General features: G+C 38.7%; 1 protein-coding gene across 1 annotated transcript in view; it reads right to left on the bottom strand.

Moving 5' to 3' along the window:
• The window catches only part of TLCD3B (TLC domain containing 3B), a 538,067-nt gene that overhangs the window by 112,411 nt on the left and 401,942 nt on the right, over positions 1 to 23,714 (bottom strand). The window contains exon 3 of the mRNA XM_044086293.1: positions 3,062 to 3,278. Within this exon, the coding sequence (XP_043942228.1) occupies positions 3,062 to 3,278 (217 nt within the window). The remainder of the gene's footprint in view (positions 1 to 3,061; positions 3,279 to 23,714) is intronic.

Here is a 23,714-nt window from a genome sequence, read left to right as displayed (position 1 = left end):
AAAGTGTGAATTACACTCTTCGTCCCTAACCCTAAACCTAACATTACCCTTCCTACTCACCCTCCCCCCCACTTTCCTGGTCCATGGTGAGCACTTGCTTCTGTCCATCTCCTAGGACATGAGCAGATGGTGCAATAGCTGTGTGGATGAACTCATTTCAAGTTCAGGTGCAAGTAGCTGGTCACATGACCTAACAGCCAATTGAATCCTGAGGAAGTGGTGCTCGAGCAGCTGCAGAGCACCCCTTTTTTACATTATCCTTGTGAATAGTTTACAATCTGCATTTTCTAAGGTTATTGGTCTACATTTATTTATATCTTTTCTCCTCATCTTTCTTCCATATACATTTTATCCAGTATCACATATTTCTTCTTCTTTTGTGCCCTTTATTAGTCATTCATTTACTATATGGCAAAAAGCAAATTAGTTTTTCCTCTTTAATCATAACGTTATAAAAATGATATACTAGTCTATCAGGCCTGGTGCTGATTTTTAATTTCCTTTCCTTTCCTTATTACTTCTTGCAATTCTTTTATATTAATCTCCTTTTCTAACTCATTTTTACATCATATGTTACATTCTTAACGTTCCATACTTCATCTTGTACATTTTCCTCTTTATGTATCTCAAAACTTTTTTCATATATTTTCATGTTTTCTTCTTGTGTTTATAAATGACCCCTTCATCATATATTGCATCCATTTTGCCCTCTCTTATCTTAGCCTGTTTTCCTAACGATGTAGACACTTCTTATTTGTACCCCTTATTTTTCTAAACAATAATAACCTTTTTCATATTTTTTCTTATAATTTTTTTAACTCATGTACCTTTTTACTTCTTCTCTATCTCAAGAGCAAACATATTTCTGCATACTTTTTCTTTTGTTTTCTTTTAATATCTAAATAACTATTTTTAAATATAGCTCACCAATATGTCCAATTTCCATAATATTCTCTCATAATCATATACTCATACATCAATCTTTCCTTTTAGCCTTTTAATTCCTTTTCCTTCTTTTATATTATTTTTATTATCACCTACTAAGTCCCATATTGCTTTATAAACAGGAAATTCTGAGTTTTTCCCCTGCTATTATTTCTTTCATATATTTTGAATATAAAATATAGTCTGTTTGTTCTGATGGATATCTTTATCAAGTGCAGTTTCTTCTTTCCCTTAATATTATCTCCTCACACTTAAGAACATCTTTCATAACTTTAATATTCTGAGTTATTTTTCCTTTTTCTTTCCTTAAATTACAATATCCAATCATAATAATTGTCATATACATAATAACATTTTTTTTCACATTATCAGACATTTTTTCTGTTCTATCATATTTTTGTATGCATAAATAACATACAATCATATTATTCTTTCTCATACGTCAGATTTGGTCAGTCTTTATAGGTAGAAATGAGGCCAACTGATTTTGTGGGTCATTTTCCTTAGAAGAGGAGACTCAAACTCTGCACCTTATGGCTCTAAGGTAAGCAGATTAACTACTATGCTAATCTATAAACTGTAAAAGGTCCTGCTTTCCTGAGGCTCCAGTACTGCAACAACCTAAACAATGTTTCTTATACTTTTGTAGATTAATATACACTATTCACATATGAAATAAGTGCAAGATCATGCACAGTTTGCAAGCAACTAGAACAGCACATACCCAAACAGGGACTTGAACCCTGGACCCTCAGTTTAATGTCCATGTTTATTATTTTACAGCACTTTTTTACTGCCAAGCCTCTTTACTTAATTTCTCATATTTTTTACATTTATTGTTAACACCGACACATTATCTTTTTCCTTTCTTTGCATTCTTAGTGGTTCCAAGTTGTATTTATTTATTTTTCTTATTTTTCATTCTTCCCCAAATAGATTTTCACTTTTGGTCATTTTCTTCTATCTCCATATCTCCCCTCTTCTCCCTTATTACTGCTTAGTACACTGCATACTTATTTTCCACCTGCACTTCAAAACTATTTTCTGTTGGTATTTCAGTATTCAGTATAACATCTTTATCAACCACTGCTTCATGCTTGTCTTCATTTCCCTCCCCCCTTTCATCCTGCTCAGCTGTATGTTTCTTTGAGTTTTATCTGTAAGCTATGTTTTTTCTATAGCCCTTTTTCCTATAACAATGAAAAAGCTATTCAAAACGTACCTGTGTCATAACATTTCCTACACTTAAGTTTGTTTGCTTATGTGTGTTTGTATGTGTATGTGTTTGTATGTGTGCATGTGCCTGTGTATTCACATGAATGAGTGTGTGTTTGTATGTGCATGTCTTGTCTGTATGTGTGCATATATTTGTATTTACATGTATGAATATGTGTGGCTCATGTTTGTTCATGCATATTCTTGAGTGTATGTGTGTATGTGTGTGTGTGTGTGTGGGGGGGTATATAGAATACAGTAGCAACATTTTCCATTTCTCCTCCCCCAACCTTAATCACATAATGTTTTTCTTTATTTGTATGAGGCTGCAAAAGGCTCCTCTTCTGTCATTTGTTAATTGCAGTTTACTCTTTCTTACCTCATGCTGGGGACAGAAGAAGGAAAAAGGCAGAACTGACCCTTCTCTTTGCAACTATACTCTTGGCAGAACTGCTGTATGCAAACACATCTTACAGCATGACAGAATGAAAGCTTGTTCACAAGCTTTAAGGACCATTTCCCAGTGACAAAGTGAAACAATGCCATTAGGTTCCTACAGTTAACCTTCAGGGTCATACAGAAAATGTAACTGCTTCATTTGTCTCTGCTCACCTCTTGATCTGCCCTCTCTATATTTTTGTCTGTTTCTGCTTCATCTATGTAGCTGCCTGTGTTCTGTTAGTGCCTCTTCAGTTTGTCATTATCTGTGTTTCTCTGCACTGTCTATATAATGGTCTGCTGTTTCCAACTTGTTTGACTACTTCTTTTGTTATTTATGCATCTGATTCTCAATGTGTTATTCTCCTTTGTCACAGTATATCTGTTTGCATATATGTCCACCCATATAAAAACAAAAATGACAATTACTACAGACATTGCACAACTGTCCTCAGTTACATACCACTGATACTGGGAAACAGACGACAACCATGAAAACGTGGTGCAACACCATCAGAAGATCCTTCCACAAGTAGCTCTTGACTGCTACTGGTATGCTCCAGAAACAAGTGTCATGACCTTTGACCTTGTACTTATGCCAACTGCAGAGAAACATGGCGTAGATATCATATACAAAATACGGCACAGCGAACTGTGTGTATGTAGATGCCAGCCAGTGCCTACAAAAGACAGAAGATACATATTAATGAGGTGTTGAAGCAGGCTGGTATTTTACATAATGTACCCTAGCTAAATATGAAGCTCATCAGTAACAAACTCATGAGTGCCACAAAAAAGCAAGAAGAATAGCCTGTCAGTTGAGACAATGAGTTTATAGACAGAGCAACCGTTCATTCTGAATGCAGTTCTCTTTCCTAAGAAAATTAAAATAGGTGCTTATGTGGTCAACTAACTGCAAAGCATTCCTCACCCAAGTAATCAGTTTGGACATAAAACCTCACATTACATGCTAGCACATTTGTCTAGTGAATTTCACTCAACACAGTGGTAAAATGTGTGGTGCTGAAAATCTGAAAGCCTGGGTATGAATCCCATATCCACAGCATGTATTCTGCATCATTGGGGTTAGAGCCAACCAGGAAGACAGTTATTAAGACAGCTGTTGGGATGGTTCAAGATTTTTTTTATTTTTGCGCTTTAAGTCTTAGTCCCTGCATGTATCTGGCAAAAGGCCAGGGAGATCAGCAATGGGCTGGCTGTGGTGCACACCATCCTCTCACCTTTACAAGTGGCATGCCTGTGGTGCATATCATCCTCTCACATTTACAAGTGGCATGCCTATGGTGTACACCAACCTCTCACCTTTACATGTGGTATGCCCATGGTGTACATCATCCTCTCATCTTTACAAGTGGCATGCCTGTGGTGCACGTCATCCTCTCACATTTACCAGTGGTATGCCTGTGGTGCACATCATCCCCTTACCTTTACCAGTGGTATGCCTGGGGTGCACATCATCCTCTCTCCTTTACAAGTGGCATGCCTGTGGTGCATAGCATCATCTCACCTTTACAAGTGGCATGCCTGTAGTGCACATCATCCTTTCACCTTTACAAGTGGCATGCCTGTGGTGCACATCATCCTCTCACCTTTACAAGTGGCATGCCTGTGGTGCGCATCATCCTCTCACCTTTACATGTGGCATGCCTGTGGTGCACATCATCCTCTCACCTTTACATGTGGCATGCCTGTGGTGCACATCATCCTCTCACCTTTACAAGTGGCATGCCTGTGGTGCACATCATCTTCTCACCTTTACAAGTGGCATGCGCCTCCACTGGAAGAAAGAGGAGTGGTTTTCCTGGTCTTGATCCCAGACTCCATAGACCCCTTTCCCCCATAGGAAAGGCAAGTCAGCCATGTCCCCTCACTCCACCCCCTCCCTGTCTGGCTCCTGCAGTGCCAGGGTCATTAACTGAACCCCAGTCACCCGAGTCAGAGTCAGGGTTTCATCTCTTTGCACCACAGAGCCAGATTATATCCATAACATGCATTATATGTAAACCTGGGTAAGTCACATAGTTTTCCCTGTGTTTTTAGGATGTTTCTGAAACATAAACTTAGGTTGGTTTGCCCTTGCTTACAAAAAATCACTGTCAGCTTGCTCTTGCACATCACATTTACAACCAAATTAGCATTTTTCTGCACTTGTAATTCAATATGATTTGTCCCTGTAGCAAGAGACCTTAATACAGCAGATTTACAGACCAAAACAATAATGCAGTGCATGGAGCACTGTCATTATGCTCCAAAATTGGAAAAAAAGACAAACTTAAAGCACTTTTGTAGAGCAAGACCTGACTGTAACAGCACTTTCAGAGGTGTGTAACAACTGTTACATACCCCCCAAGTGCTGTTATGATTGGGTGTCATGAGTGGGATGTTCCTTTACTCTCAAATGTATCTAAATATCTTGCGTCTTATGTTCATTCTGGGATGTTTACAAATATCAAAGTAACTTATTTAACTAAATAAACTGCTCCTAACTTTTTCTTCCACTTATATTTACTTGATGTTTATGTAACAGCATTTGCTAACTGCTTCATTGGCTTTTAAAGTTGGTATAACATTTTTTTCTTTTGTAATTGATAGTACACACTGTACATGAAACTACATGCACTACAAAGAGTTATGATTGTGCCTCACCAATCCTAACCAGTTGTCTCTTCTCAACATGGATGCCAAGATTCGCCTCGACAGCAAATTGTCTCAAACAAATAATAACATGGTTATGATCAGAGACTCTATCACAAACCTAAACAATCTGAAATTGTTAATCTTCTTAAATGTCTATGACCCTCTGTCATGCAAATTCATCTCCCCCCTCTCTCTGTTCATCTTCACCTAACCAGTACACTTTTCATATTAACCCAAAACTCATCAACCCTGCCACCACCCAAGGCCTTTGTTATGGAATAGTTCAGATTCTCTGTAACAGCAGATGTCTGAGTAACAGGATCATTACTGGAATAATTTGCAGTATGAAAGGGAATAGCAAGATGCGGATTTCAGTCCCGTGAAATGACCGTTTTAGCAGTTATACATCCCTGGCAGAGCCTAATTGCAGTCTCAAGCCATGAGTCAGAGTTTGCTCACAGTATACTATATTGTGCCTTGTCTTGGTGCACAGGAAGTAGATAAAAGATGTGTTTTACTAACAAATGTTTTTAGAGAAGGCTAAAGCAGCTTTAGAAGTCTAAACTGGCTTAGGTGAAATGCACAGATGGTAACAGCACTTGGTATGACTTTAATAAAATATGATTATGCACTTCCAACTGAGATCTATGCCATATAGCTCCAGGCTTTGGGTTTCAGTCCTGACTTCTGTCAATGTCTTTGTGCAGTTTGCAAATTCACCCTCTGCTTGTATTGATTTTTCTCTGCAAACCGGTTTCCTCGCATCTCCAAAAAATGCAAACTGACGCCAAGATAATAGCTGAAATGGGTCTATAGGCCAGCCCAAAGGCCGCAATCTGGTCGACCAAAGATTTTTATCTGGCTAGTGGCATGTCTCACAACAAGAAGGAACTGGCATGAATATAGTTTTAAATTAATATTCTAACCCACCCTTCCATGAGGAAACTGTTCTGCCAATTTAATTCAGGACATGCTAGTTAGCTGCACTTCAGTACATGCACAGGCATGCTCAGGAAATTAAGACACGTAGTACATCCTGTAGGCCTTCTCACTTGAGCACTGGCATCGGCATTAGGGATTTGGAGTTTACAGATTTGGAATAATCTTTATTAAGTCTTTTCTTGCTATCATTTGCAGCATTTTGCTGTTTTCTCTGTGTTATAGTACAGCCAATTTTGGTCAGGTGTGCGGACCATTTTAGAGATAGTAATGGTTATTCTAAACCTGCAAGAAGATATACTCCTGTACACATGCTGAGAAGTAAGAACATTGACATTTTGATTTAATTTTATATTATAAAAGCAGAAAAGACCATTTTTTTCTACTACACTTAACAGACACCTTACTGTTCTATTGCTTTAAAAGTGATTTCTGCCATTTTATGCCAATGTTTTTTTTTCTGATTTCTCAGAATTCAAAGTTACAGGAAATAAAGTTACCTTACTGTTCTTTAAAGTGGTTTTCTATTACTGTTTACTGCATTTTGCTGTTTTTTTTCTATGTTAGTCCCAGAGTTTTCAAAAATTGCAGCTATCAGCCACTTTTAGCCAAGTGTGTGGGCCATTTTAAAGATAGTAGTGGTTATCATGGTGGCAGTAGAAAATTGCTGTAGTTTCTGGGAAGCTAGCACTATTGGATAGAACTACAGCTGCTTTTTTTCCCATTGGTTCTTTTACTTTCCCTGTTTGTTTTACATTGACTGGAGCTGCGCTTATTATAGTAGAGCTGGAACATAAACTCCCTAGATGTGAATATTTTCATTTATACCTTTTATCCTAGCAACTTCCAGCACTAACAGCTTGAGAGGTATGTAGCCCAATGCTACACTACATTTCCCAAGTCAGCCCAGAGCTGAACTACATAAGTCAGACCCTATAGTTACTTAAAGTCTCCGAGCTGTGCTTGCTATAGTTGCATATTCATCTAGTTTACTTCATTTATTCAAATAAACCTAGCTTGACTAACTTAATCTACTACAGAGCCAATAAGTTGGTTTCTATGCTAATTCACTTTATGTGTACTTTATCTCTATTTTAATATGCATTTGTAATTCATGCATTGTTTTAATTTGATATACTGTATCTTCAAACAATGTCTGGCAGATTCTTTTTTCTACATGTATATGTGTATTCTTACTCTTACATTAGAATGGCTAATTATTTTCTGTTGCTGTGGGAAATCCTGTTTTCTGTCCATTGGTTATTATTATTTTTTTCTTTTGGAATTTATGTTACTGTTGTCAGGTAATTTACATAAATTTGAATTTTGTGTTTGTATGACTGAAAAGTATATTTTGTTTTTATGTTGCAATCCTGATTTCTGTTTTAATTCTTTTTTATCATTACTATTGTTTTTATGTAGACTTAGTAATGTATTTGAGTTGGGTTATTGTTGGTGTTTGGTGTTGTTTTCTGTTTATTTGCTTTTTTTTAGTATTTCTGTGTTTTTTCCCTTCCTAAATGACTTTTGGTAGCAATTTGTAGGAATTAAAAATCTATGAGAGAGAAAGCATCTGTGACTAAATGTGAAGAAAACTGTGAGGGAGAAAGCGTCAATGACTGAATGCGAGGTTAGGTCACCTAGATTAAGTTTCTCTCATATAGTAGAACATATATATGATGCATATGCAACTAGCCATCTGATTGTTCAATGTTCTTTGCAAATTTTAAAAGCAAGATGTAAACCACACCTGTCCCTATGCTAAGGACAGTAGGTATCATTGCTTTTATATTCTTATATTGGCCACTCTTTGAAAAGCTACTGTTAAGATAAGGAATCTCATACACAACTTTACTATCTTCTATAGGGAGGCTCACTGTAATAATATGCTAGACTCCTATGAAGCCTTATTACAGTCAGGAAAGAAGGACAGCTGGAAGATCCACAAAGCACAGCATCCAACCTGTAGTGTTTTAAAAGGGTGTTTGGGTAGAAGACCGTGGTGCAGCTTCTCGGATATCTTGTGTATACCTTCCTGAAAGATGCTGCTGATGTGACTGCCGGCCTAGTGAAACGAGCTCACGATGTGCATTGGAAATGCTTTTTGTATTTGCCACAGCAAAAGTCAATATAGTTGCTAACCACTTATAAAAGGGTCTGTTTGTTAAGCAGCTGGCATTTTCTCCCTTTTTTAAAGATATAGGAATTTGATTAGTCTTTCTGAAATCAGTATCCCTTCTTGCGTACCGCTTCAGCTGTTTGGGAATATGCATAAGAATACTCGCTGTGCACTCCATAGTTCTGATACATTGAAAAGAATTATTGTAACTGAATAAACTGACTGAGTCCTTTCAGAAACTGATTTTGGAATGAAGGCTGGATCTGTTTTCAAAGACATCTTTTCACTGTGGAATACCAAGTAAGGTGATTTACACATGTCACCTTGCAACACTGAAATAGTTCTGCCAGAGAAAGGGCAGCAAAAAGTCAACTTTCCACAAGAGATTTTTTATCTCTGCTGAAGCTGCTAAGCTCATAGTGAGGTAAAGTTATTTTTCCAATATGAATTTCAAATCCCAGAAAAGGGAGATACTTATATTTGGAAGTTTTAAGTGAGGGACAACAAAAAGCCTTTTTGCAGTGCCAACGGTGTTGGTACTATAAAAAGCTTATTCAGCAAATACTTTGCATGGGTCCACTTATTAGGCCATCCATTTTTGTCATACAAATTATTATTTGTAGGCCAATATCTTGTTTGGTACCTTCTTTAATAATGTTCATTTTGCTCATAGTTAAACCTTTGTTTTACATAATAATTTGCACTCAGGCAGTCACATCACATCTTCTTCGATATCAAAGTCAGGTTAGTCACTGAGTTTCTGCCTAGGGTATCAGATATTATTAGTTGCCTTCCTAACACATTAACAGCTTTTGCGTCAAAATATCTGCATCTCATTAATAGGCACTGATATGAAAGTGGCACTTTATGAAAGTCATACAAATTAATGACAGAAACTAGTGCTTTATGATCTGTCTGCAGCCGGAAACTAGTCCAATCCCATTAATTATTTGGAGAATCATTCACACGCTTGTATCTTTGCTAAGCATTCTTTTATTTTTTTATTTATTTTTGATTTGGGAATATTTCCTCTTTGCTTTGGTTAGCATTTGACAACAGAAATTAATTGGTTTAAATTTATCCTCATCCAGTTGTATCAAAACAAAACCCAAACTATATATGAAGACCTGTATCTTCCACTCCTAGTACGGCAATGTTAGTATCCTACTCTAGGGCAGGCAGAGCAGTCTTTATAGAGTCATCTTTCTGAATATCTTTTCTTTTGCAAACTTGTGATCTGGTAAATCTAGAACTGGTCTTGAAGGACTGTCCTCTGACATCAGAAATAGTATAGAATAAAAATCTTTGCACTCTTTAAGTGGTAGGAACTCTTTGGATAGCATTCTTTGCTCGCAGTTTATCCATCAGTTGAAGCGCTAAATTAAACTGATGAGGTAGAATGTAACCTTGTTGAGTTGTCTGCAATACAATTTTTTTGGGATTACCTGTTACCAAGCTGAAAAGATAACTCTGAAACTGGTCTACCAGGATTTTGGAAAAAAGGAAGAGAATGTGAAGAGGTAGGAGTTATTTTGAGTATCTTTAAGTACATTTGCCTGTTTCTACTGCATAATTGCAATGAATTGGTTCTATTTGACCTGCATTTATTACTAACAATTCTGTGAAAGAGTTCCTTTCTTATAAAATGTTATTTTTTGTAGTAAAATATTAGTGAGACTAAGGTGAAGGGATACATGCATATATCTGAAAGATAAACTTAGTTTGCCTTCCTTTTCTAAGTCATCTCGAATGTCATCTGCTAATTCACTATACAAAAACTCCTAGATCAAAGGAGCAGTCAGAAGTCTTCATCTCATGGCTTCATCACAAGATTCTATCTCTAGCCAAACTAGCCTTTTTAAAGCTACTCCTAAGATGGCAGAGCTTGCTGCAACATCCACAGCATAATAAGCTTATTTCAGGGTATGTACTCCTATCTTGTACATTGTTGTGGGTGTATATCACATAATCGAAATCCCAAAATATCGAACACCATAAGTTCGAACTTGGAATGTCGAAATGTGATAAGCTCAGAACAGCGAATTTTTTCCCAGGGAAAATATTTGCCGTTCTGAGAAACACACACACACAACACAAGCACACCAAAAAAAGTAATTCACACATATACACTTAAAATCCTACTTCTAACCCTACACTAAACTGTACATACACTACTATCTATCCACGTACCTTAACCCAAACCCTAACCCTAACCCTAAGGTCCCTAACTATCACACACTCACCTTACCCGCTCCTTAACCCTAAAGTCCCTAACTATCGCACACTCACCTTACCCGCTCCATAACCCTAAGGTCCCTAACTATCGCACACTCACCTTACCCCGCTCCCTAACCCTAATTCCCCCAACTATCCCAGAGGGTTATATATTTTGCATCTGAAGTATTATGATTTACTTACAGCCAGTCAAAAACATTCCCCTCATGAAATTTAGTTTCCAAAGAGAATATTTCTTCTGGAGAACTCAATGGCTGGTAAGAAGAAGTTTCCTTATCAGATTCTTGGGAAGAAGAAGAGTCAATATGTTTTAAATAGAAACCCTTCCCTTTGGTTAAGAATTCAAGAGAATGATTTGTTATTTGCATTTCCTTTTGCTCTTTGGAACTTTCTTGGGTAACTACAAAAATTTACGTCCTGGTGGTCTTTCTATAGACTGACACTGGCCCATCAAACATACTGAAATGGGTCACTGTTATTTTAATGTAACTTCTGGCCCTAGAATGAAATAGTCTTCAGATAATTTATAATCAAAGGCAGCACTAGCTCAAAGCTGAATTACATAGTGCTACTGGTGGCTTATTTTGTCGAAACACTTCAGACATGATTGGCTCCTCATCCACAACCCCCCTACCACAGTGCTAACATTATCATTGATCTGACATGATCACAGGGGACAATAACACAGGTAGTTTAAGTGATCTAGAAACCTTGATCTGACATGATCACAGGGGACAATGACTGAGGTAGTTTAAGTGATGTAGAAACCTTGATCTGACATGATCACAGGGGGCAGTAACACAGGTAGTTTAAGTGATCTAGAAACCTTGATCTGACATGATCACAGGGGACAATGACTGAGGTAGTTTAAGTGATGTAGAAACCTTGATCTGACATGATCACAGGGGACAATAACACAGGTAGTTTAAGTGATGTAGAAACCTTGATCTGACATGATCACAGGGGGACAATAACACAGGTAGTTTAAGTGATCTAGAAACCTTGATCTGACATGATCACAGGGGACAATAACACAGGTAGTTTAAGTGATCTAGAAACCTTGATCTAACATGATCACAGGGGACAATAACACAGGTAGTTTAAGTGATCTAGAAACCTTGGTGTAAGACAGTGTATGGGCTCTATACCTTGTGTCAGAGTTCACATATCAAATTTCTTCCACTCCTGCACCTAAGATTCTCTTCCAGTAGGAGAAGGATAAGATGAAGGTGCTAAAAAAGTTATGGAATGGATTCAGAAAGGCTTACTGTGGTGTAGAAACCTTAAGTCATGAGGTTTCCACATAATGGTAAGTCTTTCCAATTCAAAGATTGGTCTCCTGGAATGGTTTTCTACCATCAGGGAGTGCGGTCTCACTGAAGAAGCTGCGTGCTAATATATCTGCCTGGGGAATGGCTAGTGCTGTCTACTGGAAATTGTGGGGGCTTCTGATTAATTCAGTAGAGAGTTTCAGAGAATCTATTTGCTGAATTACCTTTTTTGTCTAGGAAGAAAAATTGAATGTCTTATTTTGATGAACATTCATCCATTAACATCTATGAGAGTAGCTGTGGCACAGATATGTATAATGAAGCTGTGTGTGTGTGTGTGTGTGTGTGTGTGTGTGTGTGTGTGTGTGCGTGTGTGCGTGTGTGCGTGTGTGCGTGTGTGCGTGTGTGTGTGTGTGTGTGTGTGTGTGTGTGTGTGTGTGTGTGTGTGTGTGTGTGTGTGTGTGTGTGGACATGTTTGTAGGGGCAAGAATGCAGCTGAATAAGTAGTATGTGTGCGTGTGTGTGTCCATCTGTCTGTCTGTCTGGGTGTTCACACAATGAGAATTAGGTAATTGATGTCAACTCTGTGAGTGTGGATGAGCATTTCTATGATGTGAACAGGTGTGTGTGAGCCTGTCTGTGTATAACTGGATGTGTGCTTATGTGTGTAAATGTCTGCATGGGTGTCTGTGTGTGTGTGTGTGTGTGTGTGTGTGTGTGTGTGTGTGTGTGTGTGTGTGTGTGCGTGCGTGTGTGTTCGTGTGTGCGTGTGTGTGCATGCATAGGGGTGCTCCTGTGTTACTGTGATGCTTAGGTTGGTAGGGAGAACACTAGCACTGTCAGGAATGACAGCATAGTGTTCATTTCAGAGAAATGGTAATCAGCTGCTAGTGAGGTATTTCCCCTGTGTGCCCTTACCATGTCTCTGAACTGGAAATTCTCTTTGCCACATTAATTGACTTAACCGCATTGACCAATCAGTGTGGGAGGAAAGAATATTTGTGAATCCCAAGTTATATCTTTGGTAGCACTGTGGTCACTGAGCAGAAACTAAATCTTGATACTTCAGACCTCAACTTCACAACCCTTCATAACCCTATTTTTAGATTCATTTGTAATACAGGACCTTAATCAATTTAAAGTGGAACATGTGGACTTTCATTTTTATAGGCCTGAGTCGAGACTAGTGTTGGTCTTTAAAGGGACTACAGCAGACCTGATAACATTTCTGGCCAGAAAAGCAGACAAGTAAAATGAACAAAAAATCCAAATGTTATGATTTACTGTTACAGTGATCCATCCTGAGGAAGATTTGCAAAATATCTTTTTAAGCTGATTCAACAATTAATGAGTCAAATGAATCTATATTCCATGGTGGTGAAGAAGACTTTGACTGTGACCCAGATGACTTGAGATCGGCTGGTGACCAGGCACTGGAAGTGCTGCCCAGGAAGAATGAGAGTGTGCAGCTAATTCCAGCATGCCCATCCTTGTTAGAAACAGTTGAGACCTTTGCCGCTCAGTTGAAATCAAACTGAGGCCATGTACTGAAGTATGCAACATGATCAAAATGATTACCTGGTTCTGACAAGCAGTGCACAAACAATGTAGCCATCATTAGTGCAGATGAAGCAGCACATGTGTATATCAGGGACAGTAGGCCCCATTTCCATGGGTCAGCATGTCAAGCTGTCACAAGGAAGGATTAAGGACAAAAAGCCTCCAAACAACCTTAAGAATAACAGTTATGGTCTCTGCCCTGACCTCCCTCCTCCGGTGTCCCAAAACACCAGGTTTAGGGTCTAAAGGGCAAATGGATGAAGGAACTAGCTGGTCAACAAGCAGATGTTCTGCAAGTAAGCTTATGTTGTTTAATGCAAATAAATATATAAGGCTACAGACCATATCATAATTTATTTCAGTTGATTAGCAGATTGCCTAATGTTCTTTATTCTGTACAGTTCTAACTTTATTATCGGATTCCGAAGAATAGTTACCTAATAAACACAAACATGACAGTGTATGTTATTTTTAGTAGAAAACTGAAATTTATGTACTTACCATAATGACTGAGCCTCACATTAAAGACCATCCAATATGACATGTAGGTCATTGTGCTGTTTGTCGGAACCAACTCGGCAGCATTAATGCTTCAGCCTTGAGTCCCTATAAGAAATCCACCCCCCCCAACACACCAGTTTACCTAGCTACCTCACATCTAGTTTGTCACTGCAAGACCAAGCTGCAACCATCTTGCTTGAAGGATAACCTATTTAGGAGTAAACAGCCCTTCTTCAGGTCTTACAAGACAAAGAAGGGATATGGAGTCAGGGTTGTCATATTGGATGGATATGAATGAATGCATCTATCGTAATGGTAACTAATCAACTTCTGTATCCTACTCATTCAGTCCGTTCAATCCAATGTGTCAGAATCTCAAGCTACGATCAGTCCAGGGTGGATCTCATAACAGGATACCATTCAAGAGAAAAACACAGAAATATGCTTTACCCCCCAGAGAAGCAGAGCATTTTATAACGTTTGAGGAAGGTATGCATGAAAGACCAGATGGCAGCTTTGTGCGTATCATCTACTGAATCGTTTCTAAAGAAGGCATGAACCCTCAGCTTGGTGGGTAGAGTCTTGTGTGCAGCATAAAGAAAGGAAATGCAGTTTGACACCAATCTGGCAAGGAAAATTTTAAGGAGTTTTTGCCCCAGCTTATTAGGAACAAAGGAGACAAACAGCTGTGCATATTTCTGAAGGATTTGGTTCTGTGAAGATAGAAATGCAATTGTCTATATACATCTAAGATATGTAGGATGTATTCTCCTTTGTTTGCATAGTTAGAAAAGAAGACTGGGAAATGAATAGGCTGTGATATGTTAGATTCAGAAGCTACCTTAGGAAGGAAAGGTGGATTCATCTTTAGTGATACCCTGTCTTTGTGAAATACAATGTATGATGTAGTTAAAGATAATGTATGGAATTCTGAAATCCTACTGGCTGAAATGATGGATATCAAAAGGATAGTTTTCCATGGAAATAAATTTTAGCTCAACAGATGAAGCTGGTTAGAAAGGAGTCTTAGTCAGAGCTTCTAGGACTAGGTGCAGATCCCAAGGCAGAACCAGATCTGCGATGAGTGGTCTAAGAAAAAAGGTTATTTGAGGAAAACCTTACAGACTTTATGAGAAGCTAGTGAGCATTCCTAACACCTGTTGGACAGACCTTCAAGAATGCTGTGGTCTCCTGTCAGAGAAGGGCCTGAGATATCCCTAGTTCTGTGGACCTCCTCAGTCTCTGGGACTGCATCCATTGAACGGGCCACCTCTGCTATAGCCACCCCTATCAGAAGATGAGTCAAACTGTTGATAGTTAGACTTCCTAAACCAGAGTGAATAAGGTCCATTTAGTTCCTACTGTATGATCTTTGAGGAACCACAAACTTAACTCAGATGGCAGAAATGCTGTTAATATTCTGCTCACACTTTTGCATCCTCCCCTTCACTTATGAGCCAAGCAAAGTGTATAGTAAGGTGGTGTGGGGGGGGGGGGGTGGCACCACCACCCACATTGAGGGATGTAGGACCCCCCACCTATTTTAAATATTTTGAACTATATACATGGGTACTTGCAATTCCAATAAATTACTCTTTTCTGAACTTAATATATATCCAAAATATGTGGGGCTCGCCACACCCTAATAAGGGCGGTGCACCCCTTACTATATATACTAACTCCAGGGTCGCACTACAATGGGGAAAAGGCCATATATAACTTTCAGTGAAATGTGTTTCAGTGAATTGAGTTTTCACCTAATTGAGCTTTCAGTGATTTGTGCACAGTCATTTGACTTTCAGTGAAATGTCCTTTCAGTGAATAGTCCTAGACCCATATATATATATATATATATATATATATATATATATATATATATATACTATTTAGTTTATCACTAAATACTAAATGCAAAAGAAAAAACGGAAAGCAAACGGCAGGAAAACCAGCCACAATGAGTAAATTTCTCCTGTACAAAAGTAATATCTCAAGGAGTAGCCACTTGTCTTCTAGGTCAATGGGTATGTAATACCCTTTTCAAAAAAACTGTTTCAATTGAGTTGGCCAGAAACAGGGAGATCCATGAACAGACAAACAGAGATGCCTGAAAGGTGAATCCTGATAGAAAAGTAAGAAAGACCAGAGGATAATAACTCACACAAATACTGCAGGACCGAAGTTAACCGAGCCATAAAGGGATCTTGTTTCTTGCTTTGGCAACAACTAAAAAAAAAAAAGTTTCACCTTAGACATATATGATTTTCTAGTTAAAATTGTTTCGCCTTAGACATATATGATTTTCTAATTAAAAAGGTTTCGCCTTAGACATATATGATTTTCTAGTTAGCAGGTTTCTTAACCTCTTTTATCATCATCTGCACATCTTCGAAGAAAACATTTCTAAACTGTTTTAAACGTCTATCATCCAAATAGTAAGTTGAAGAAATTGAAGGTTGACATAGTTCAGAGAACACGTTATATGTGAGTACATCCATCATCTGACAATTGCCCTTGGGCATTTTCAGAAGAAGGAAGAAACAGTGTTGTCTGGGTCAAAAGGGAATTACCGGTATCATCTTTGAAGAATCCTGCTTAATCTTTAGAAGAACCCTGATTATTGTCTGAAAGAATAAAAATGCATACAGGGGAATTCCTTTCCATGGAAATGAGAAGACATCTGTCTTCCAGACCTTTGTGCAAGTGGTTCTGGAGCAGAATATCTTTAACTGTCCTTTGTGATACAGGCAAACAGATCTACTCGAGGAGTAACCCACAGATGGATCAATTCCTGGTACACTCCTGGGTGCAACTTCCATTAATTGGTGTCTGTTCTGGTCCTGTTCAGCTTCAAAATTCTGCTCTTATGGAATGTAGGTAGTCTGTAGGAATACATTGCACTGAAGCTGCTAGTCCCCAGGCTACCATAGCAAGTCTGCAGGGGGGGGTTAAGATCTGGTCCTACTCTTTGTTTAGGTACCACATCACTGTGGTATTGTCTGGGATTACTAGTAGAGAGTCTAGAATCCAAAGATCATTTAAATATTTTAGAGACTGTATTAGTGCCACCATTTCTTTGATATTTATGCACTTTAATTTGTCCTGCTGGCTCTGCAGACCCTCGACTTTCACCCCTTTGGATACAGCTCCCTAAGCAATGTCTGAGGTATCTGCGGCTAAGGACTAAGGGCTGGAGGGGAAGAATGGCAGCCAGAGTGGGGCAAATGATTCACCCAGCAGAGAATCTCCCTTTTGACAAACCCCATCATCGAGATCTGAAAGGTAGGGGGTGGAAATTTTGGATCCAAACTGAATAGAGGATCCATAGGATTTCTCTCATGTGAAGTCTGGTCAAAGGAATCATGAGAACTGTACAGGCCATGAAACCTAGAATCCTAAGATATTCCCTGGAAGTTTGTTTGAAAAATGTCAGAAATGACTCCTTGTAAAATTGAGGAAGAAAAGTCATCATGACAGATTTGTCTAGGAGAGGTCCCAGAAACAGTACGCTGTGAAAAGGCACAACAGAGGATTTCTCAAGGTTCACTTGAAATCCTAGACTGAGAATAAAATTACCTAAGAAGAAATACCTGACAACTTATGAAAGATTCTGTAAAAATAATGCAATCACCTATGGAAAAATGTGAATGCCCTGCAACCTGTAATGGGCTATCGCATGAGTTAGGCACTTAGTAAACACTCTTGAAGCTGTTAACCACAGAAAAGGTAAAGCTGAGAACTGAAAATGTATATGAGACACAGAAACATTTAAAAAGCACCTGAATTTGTTGAGATTTGGAATGCAACGATAAGCATATTTTAAATTCAGTTACTAGAAAATGAATGGTGGAATGACAGGTAGCAGAGACTGTAGACAGAGCATTCTGAATTTTTTGATCCTGATGTGAAGGTTTAGAAAAGACAAGCTCAGGACTGGTCTCCATGTTCCTTCTTTGATTTGTACCACAGATATACTTGAATAAAAACTTTTTCCTGTTTGATCTGGAGAAACAGATTCTATAACTCTCCAAATCAGCATTTGATATAGCATATGAGAAAACAGGGAGGTCTGATTTGATGGATGAAGTGGAATCCATTGAAAAGGAGGACGGGATTTCCAATACCAACTGTACCCTTTTTGAATGAGTCTCAAAAACCAAGTGTCTGAAGTCACCTGGTGCCCATAGTGAATAGTGAAGACCTGGACTTTGGGAAAGCTTTACTGAGATGTCAGGATGGGGAGGGGGAGACACAAGACAGGATGACAACTCAATCCTCTTTCTCAGAATGTTCTTGTTTTGGGAGAAACCTCCTTTATTTTAAAACTGTCTGTCACTGTTTTGTGAAAGTTTATTTGCCCGTACTCTGCTGGAATTGCCTATTCTATATCCTATAAAAGGAACCTGAACTGGAAGGAATGTTTCTATTATACCTAGGAATGGGGGGTGGGGGGGTTGTAAAATCTGTGTAATGCCCTGAATTAATTTTCTCACTTCATCAAATCTTTTGAGGACTTCAGAAGAGGAAGGGCCAAATAATATCTCTCTCTCCAGGAGAGCATTCAACAGCACAGCTTTCTTATCCTCTGGTACATTTTGAAAACACGGGCAAACAAATCTTCTCATGACTGGACAGCTGCTTTAACACAGACAGGCAAATCTTCTCATCCCTGGACAGCTGCTTAAAACGTGGCATCAGCAGTGTCATAAGAGCATTTTAGATAATACTTGGCTACTTAAGGTACACAGAAACTAGAGAATTTTGATTTATCTTAATGTCTGAAGAAAGCAGGTCAGCAATTTACCATATTATATTATCGAAAGAAGCCAGGAAAAAAAAAGATGTGAGCCTGATAATTCACAATTTGGAAGGTCAGTGTGAAAAAGTGTATACTTTCTTCACAAAACTATCAAATGCTCTGTCACCTGTGTCAGAAAGAATAGGTTTAGCTGCCATAAGGTGTTTGGATGAAGATGATTTTGAAAGGGAAATAACAGCAGGGTCTGCCTTAGGGTTTGTAAAAAGAAATTTATGAGAGTGAGGAACTTAACATTTATCATATTTTCTTTGGGCTGGTGGCTGGCTGTCAGGCAAACTGGTGGCTTCAAAGAAGACATCCTGTAAAGCTGGCAAAACAGGGGGAATAGCTGAAGGTGAAGGGAAATCCACATGTAGCAAATCTTGATATCTTTGCTGGCACTCTGGTATTTCTTTTTCTTCACACTGAAAAAATCTCCTTCATGTTGCTAATAGTGTCAGAAAAAACAATTGAGGCAAACTGCTTCTAAAAGTCACTAGGGCCAACAATAGCTTTGGGGATGCTCTCTTCTCTAACCAAATATGCAAAAAAAATGAAACTCCATTCCTCAACAGATTTGAAGCACCTCTAATACTTCCAAATTCTAGTTATGTCTTAGGGAACACCTAGCAAGTAAACTGGCTCTGCTCCTGCACTGCAAATCTAGTGCCAATACTTACCCTTTCTAATCTTCGAATCGACACCTTACTCCCCACTCCTTATCCACACTCAAAATCTCTTTTCTCTGCTTACTATATCACACCCCCTCTTTTTATTAACCTAAATTTCTACTTTACTCAGCTCTGAACTACTCTTTAATGGACCATTAGAGTACACACGTCTTTGCTGAACTCTAACAAATGTTATGTTTAACTGTAATATTACTCTGTCGACCATATAATACTGTATTCAGTCCTGTCTTTTATATTTATATGTTGTGCTTCATTTTGTGTTCTATTATGCAAGCTTCTTTGTACTGCATGTAAATTACTATTATTCCCTGATTATTACTTATTTCTCTAGTGTTTATTAATAAGAAGTGCTGTAAGGTTGTACAGATGTATTGTAATGGAGCTTTTCTCCCCAGGCCTCTGCTGTAAACGGGCTTCTTGCCCAGTCGGACATTCCTGGTTAACAAATGTAAAATAAAATTAATAAAAATAAAATAAAAATAAAATAAAAATAAAAAATAGAATAAAATATTATATTGCATTCTGTCATTCTATTTCCATATGCTCTATAAGTCCGTAATGGATTGTCCATCCACTTTAGAGTTTGTTTACTTGTGTACATTGTTGTTTGTCCTCTCGTCTGACTACATTATTATAAATTATTTTTATTATTGTAAGTTTTTGCTTGTAGAGCTTTTCTCCTCAGGCCTCCGCTGAAAAAGGGCTTCTGGCCCAGTCGGACACTACCCGGTTAACAAATAAAATATAAATAAATAAATAAATAAACTCTTCAAGTGGGGAATCTAAAGAAAAGCTTTCCTCAGACTCACTCGCCTCATTCTGTGGAGAAGGAACTTGAGAAGCATAGTCTAAGTCTAATTTCTGTGTCTCAGACTGTGAATCAGAATATGTGACAAAGAAGGGAGCCTTTTTCTTTTTAGATGAAGGGATGTCCTGTACAGTAATGACTGAAAGGCTTTAAATAAGCCTTTTGCAAAATCTAACCAATCTTCTTTGTCTGTGAGTACCAAGGGGGGGGGGGGGCTACAGTACAGGGCGAGAAAATGCCTAACATTTCTGGGAGGGAGTGTCTCAACTAAAAAAGCAAAAAAAAAAGCACTGCAAAGTGTAGCACTTCCACAGGGAATGAATTTCCACAGAGTGGTCCCACAAAGGAACAACATTGTCTGAAGCAGACAGCTGAAAAGCCCTCAAGGACATTCTTTCCTCTTGGTCCTTAGCAGCTTCATGAAGAGCAACCCTAGAGGGACTGAGAGAAACCGATGAGTAGTCCAACAAATCTGATATGGTCTCAGTGCAATCACTCAACAATTGCCGAGGCAAAGAGGAAGTCACAGTAAAGACTGAAGCCTCCCGTCCAACTTTTCCTTTCTTTTCTTGCAGATTCCAAAGAGAATGTCTGAGGAGCTGGCATTAGGGTTCATTGCGCTACTAAAAAAAAAAAAGACAAAGAGAGAGAGAGAGAGAGATAAGCAAGTAGTTTAGCCTTACTATTGTGCTCTTCACACAGATTAAAAGACAAGACATAAGGAAAATTGAAAAGGTACTTTATCAACTACCAAAACATTTTTCCTAGTTCCTAGACACAATTCCAGACAGAAAATATAAAGCTTTCTAAGAAATTGTAAGGTAGTCTTCAGCAAGGTGCTTATCTGCCCAACTTTGTAAAGCTCTAGCTGGCTGTCGAACCCTTGAAGTTTCAGTAGAGTGAGACTTGCTGGTTGCTTCAATGGCCGGACACTTATGAGATTTGGGTGGCCAAACCACTGTCTTTATAAAGTCCTCGCCAAGCTCTACAGCAGTTAGAGTACATGGAAGGTGTCTTAAAACTTTGGAAGCTGGTCAGTTGTCCATTCCTTAGCAAGATATACCTCATATAGTTTAGGCTTTTATAACAGTGACGTAATGATGAACATTAGGAAAGACTGCCTGTTAGCTTGGAATGATGGTTGGGGTTAGGAAGGGAGTGGGAGATTAAGTTCAAAGGTAGCCATGTATTTTTTCTTATGCAGGAAAGATCCTTGGCATTCATCCCCATTCTTTTTACTGCCTGCTTGCCATGCTTTCTTGTATTACTGCTTTGTGGATTTTAGTTGAGCTGTTCTGAAGGACTTCTGAAAGAAGGGCCTAGAGCTGGAAGGATAATTTCTCTGGTATTTTGAGACAGGGAAGGTCACTGTATTAATTATTCTCTTTCTAACATTTTGAGTACCTCAGCAAAAGAATTCCCAAAAAAGCAAATTATTCTGCAAGGAAGCATTTAAAATCTAGGGCTAGGCATTGCTCTGATCCAGATATTTCTGCACATTGCAGTCCCTGTGGCCTTAGCTTTTGATGCAGTACCCACTGAATTGCATGCACATTTAAATGAGTGTTTTGTAATTTGGGAAGCAGAACAGACCATGTTTGACAGGCTGGTTTTACTGTCAGAAGCAGAAAGGTTAGCTGTGGATGGTTGTATACCAGCAAAAACAGGAAGTATTTTGCTAAATGTGTCCAGCAGTTAATTTCTCTGAAAGCTAATGTGGAAGAGGCACACACCTTATTCCCATACCTGTCAAAGGCCCTGCTGTCCTTTTCATTGGAAACATTGCTGCTGTCCCCAAAAATCACAGCCAGGTCAGCCATAGGGCTTCTAAAAAAACTTATGGGAGTTTGGCACCTTATAAAGTCTGTTATCAGCATTAAAAGCATCATCAAAGCTCTCAGTGGACAGATAGCTAAGTGCTTTGGAGAGGCCATACTCAACATGTCATAATACCTTTTTTTTCTGTCTCAGAAACTTCTCTTCCCTCTCATTTGACGAACTATTTCACCTTAAAGATGGCATCAGAGGAAGAAGTTTCTTTACTTGGGGAGTCTGCGGACAAGGTGTTCTTAGATTTAGAGTCACAGGGGATGAGCAGAGAGAGCAGTGAACTATACCCGAGGCCATCCTTGTGAGAGACTATCTCTTCTTCAGGGTTAGAAGATCTCTTCCTCTTAGCCTGAGGAGACACTAGAGTGGAAGACTGAAAAACTGCAGTGCCCTGAAAAGTCCCTGGGCAAATCTGTACCAGTCTTAAAAGGAACACTTATGACTGGAGGAAGTACAAGGGGCAGACCAGGTGACAAATGTTTATTATCTTGGTATTTTTTTCTTTGGGATCTCTAATTTGATAGTCTTACATGAATCAGGTGTCCATACTCCATTAGTGACCCAGAAACTTCCTCCTTTACCAGGGCTTGATGTACTCCTCTGTCACCCTCTGAAGGAACAAACCAGGATTTTCCATTCTCAGCTAAGGATACCAGAAGCCCAGTCTGACTAGATATGTGTTGTTCCTGAGTCTTAGTGACTTCCTGTGGTGCTTTGCCAGGAGGACCAGGTATATCAGACTGAGAGACTGAGGAGTCTAAAACTACCTCAGAGGAACCGTCTGTCCCAGACTGTTGCAGTGAGTTGGACAAACAAGTCTGTTCAGAAACCTCTTTTGAAAATTTTCTCTTTTTGTTTAACTAAAAGAGATGCTCTGTGGAGGAGGAGTCAGAACCCATGGTCACACATGCCAAGACCTTCAGGCAATAGTTTTCAAGAAAAGGTCGTAAGGAAATGAGCCTACTTCTAATAACCATAAAAATAAGAGTTAATCAGATGTCACACGACCGGACAGTGTGACTCTCCCCTTGGTAAAAAATGCAGGCTGTGTGGGCATCCTTATAAGGCTTCTGCCTTCCACATGCAAATTTCCCTTTCCTGACAGACATAAGTTTCTATTCAATATCACTTTTCACAGGAAAAAATAGGTATGGTCCCCAGTGGGGTCTTCTTCTGCCCAAAAACTCTGCCAACTGGCCATGATACCAAAGCCTCAAAGAAGATGAGAAGTTAAGTTCTTACTTTTGCCACCCAATCCATCCTTTTTGTACCAGCACATTCTCATACTTCAGCAGATGTACAGTGAATGAAGAAGGTACCCAGAAGCTTTAGTACACTGACCGGGTGCCAAATATCCTTGTTAGAATATGTCGCATACAGCTTTAGTCTACTGCAGCAGTGATCTAATGATGAACATCTGTTGCTTTATTACTTTTTTTAAAGTTAATTAGGGTAATATTTAAAAAACTGTCCTTAATTTTGAGCCTTTGACTCCCATTATTTTTGGCTTTGTCCCTGATTCGTAAGCAAAGACGTTGAGAGCAATAACAGTGAGTACTACATGGTTGAATTACTTGCTTATTTCCTTACAGTTCAACAGTGTGAATGTCAGGATTTTGGGAACTGGATTTGTTTACTGGATTCAGCTGATCTGTGACTCACTATTTTGACTTCTAATTACCCATGAGCAGATATGCAGATGTACTTT

This window comes from Protopterus annectens, chromosome 10.part0 (genome assembly GCF_019279795.1).
Source record: "Protopterus annectens isolate FY-2018-M chromosome 10.part0, PAN1.0, whole genome shotgun sequence".
Taxonomy (NCBI): domain Eukaryota; kingdom Metazoa; phylum Chordata; order Ceratodontiformes; family Protopteridae; genus Protopterus; species Protopterus annectens.
Note: the sequence above shows the minus strand (reverse complement) of the source record. Positions and strands in the feature narration are given on the sequence as shown.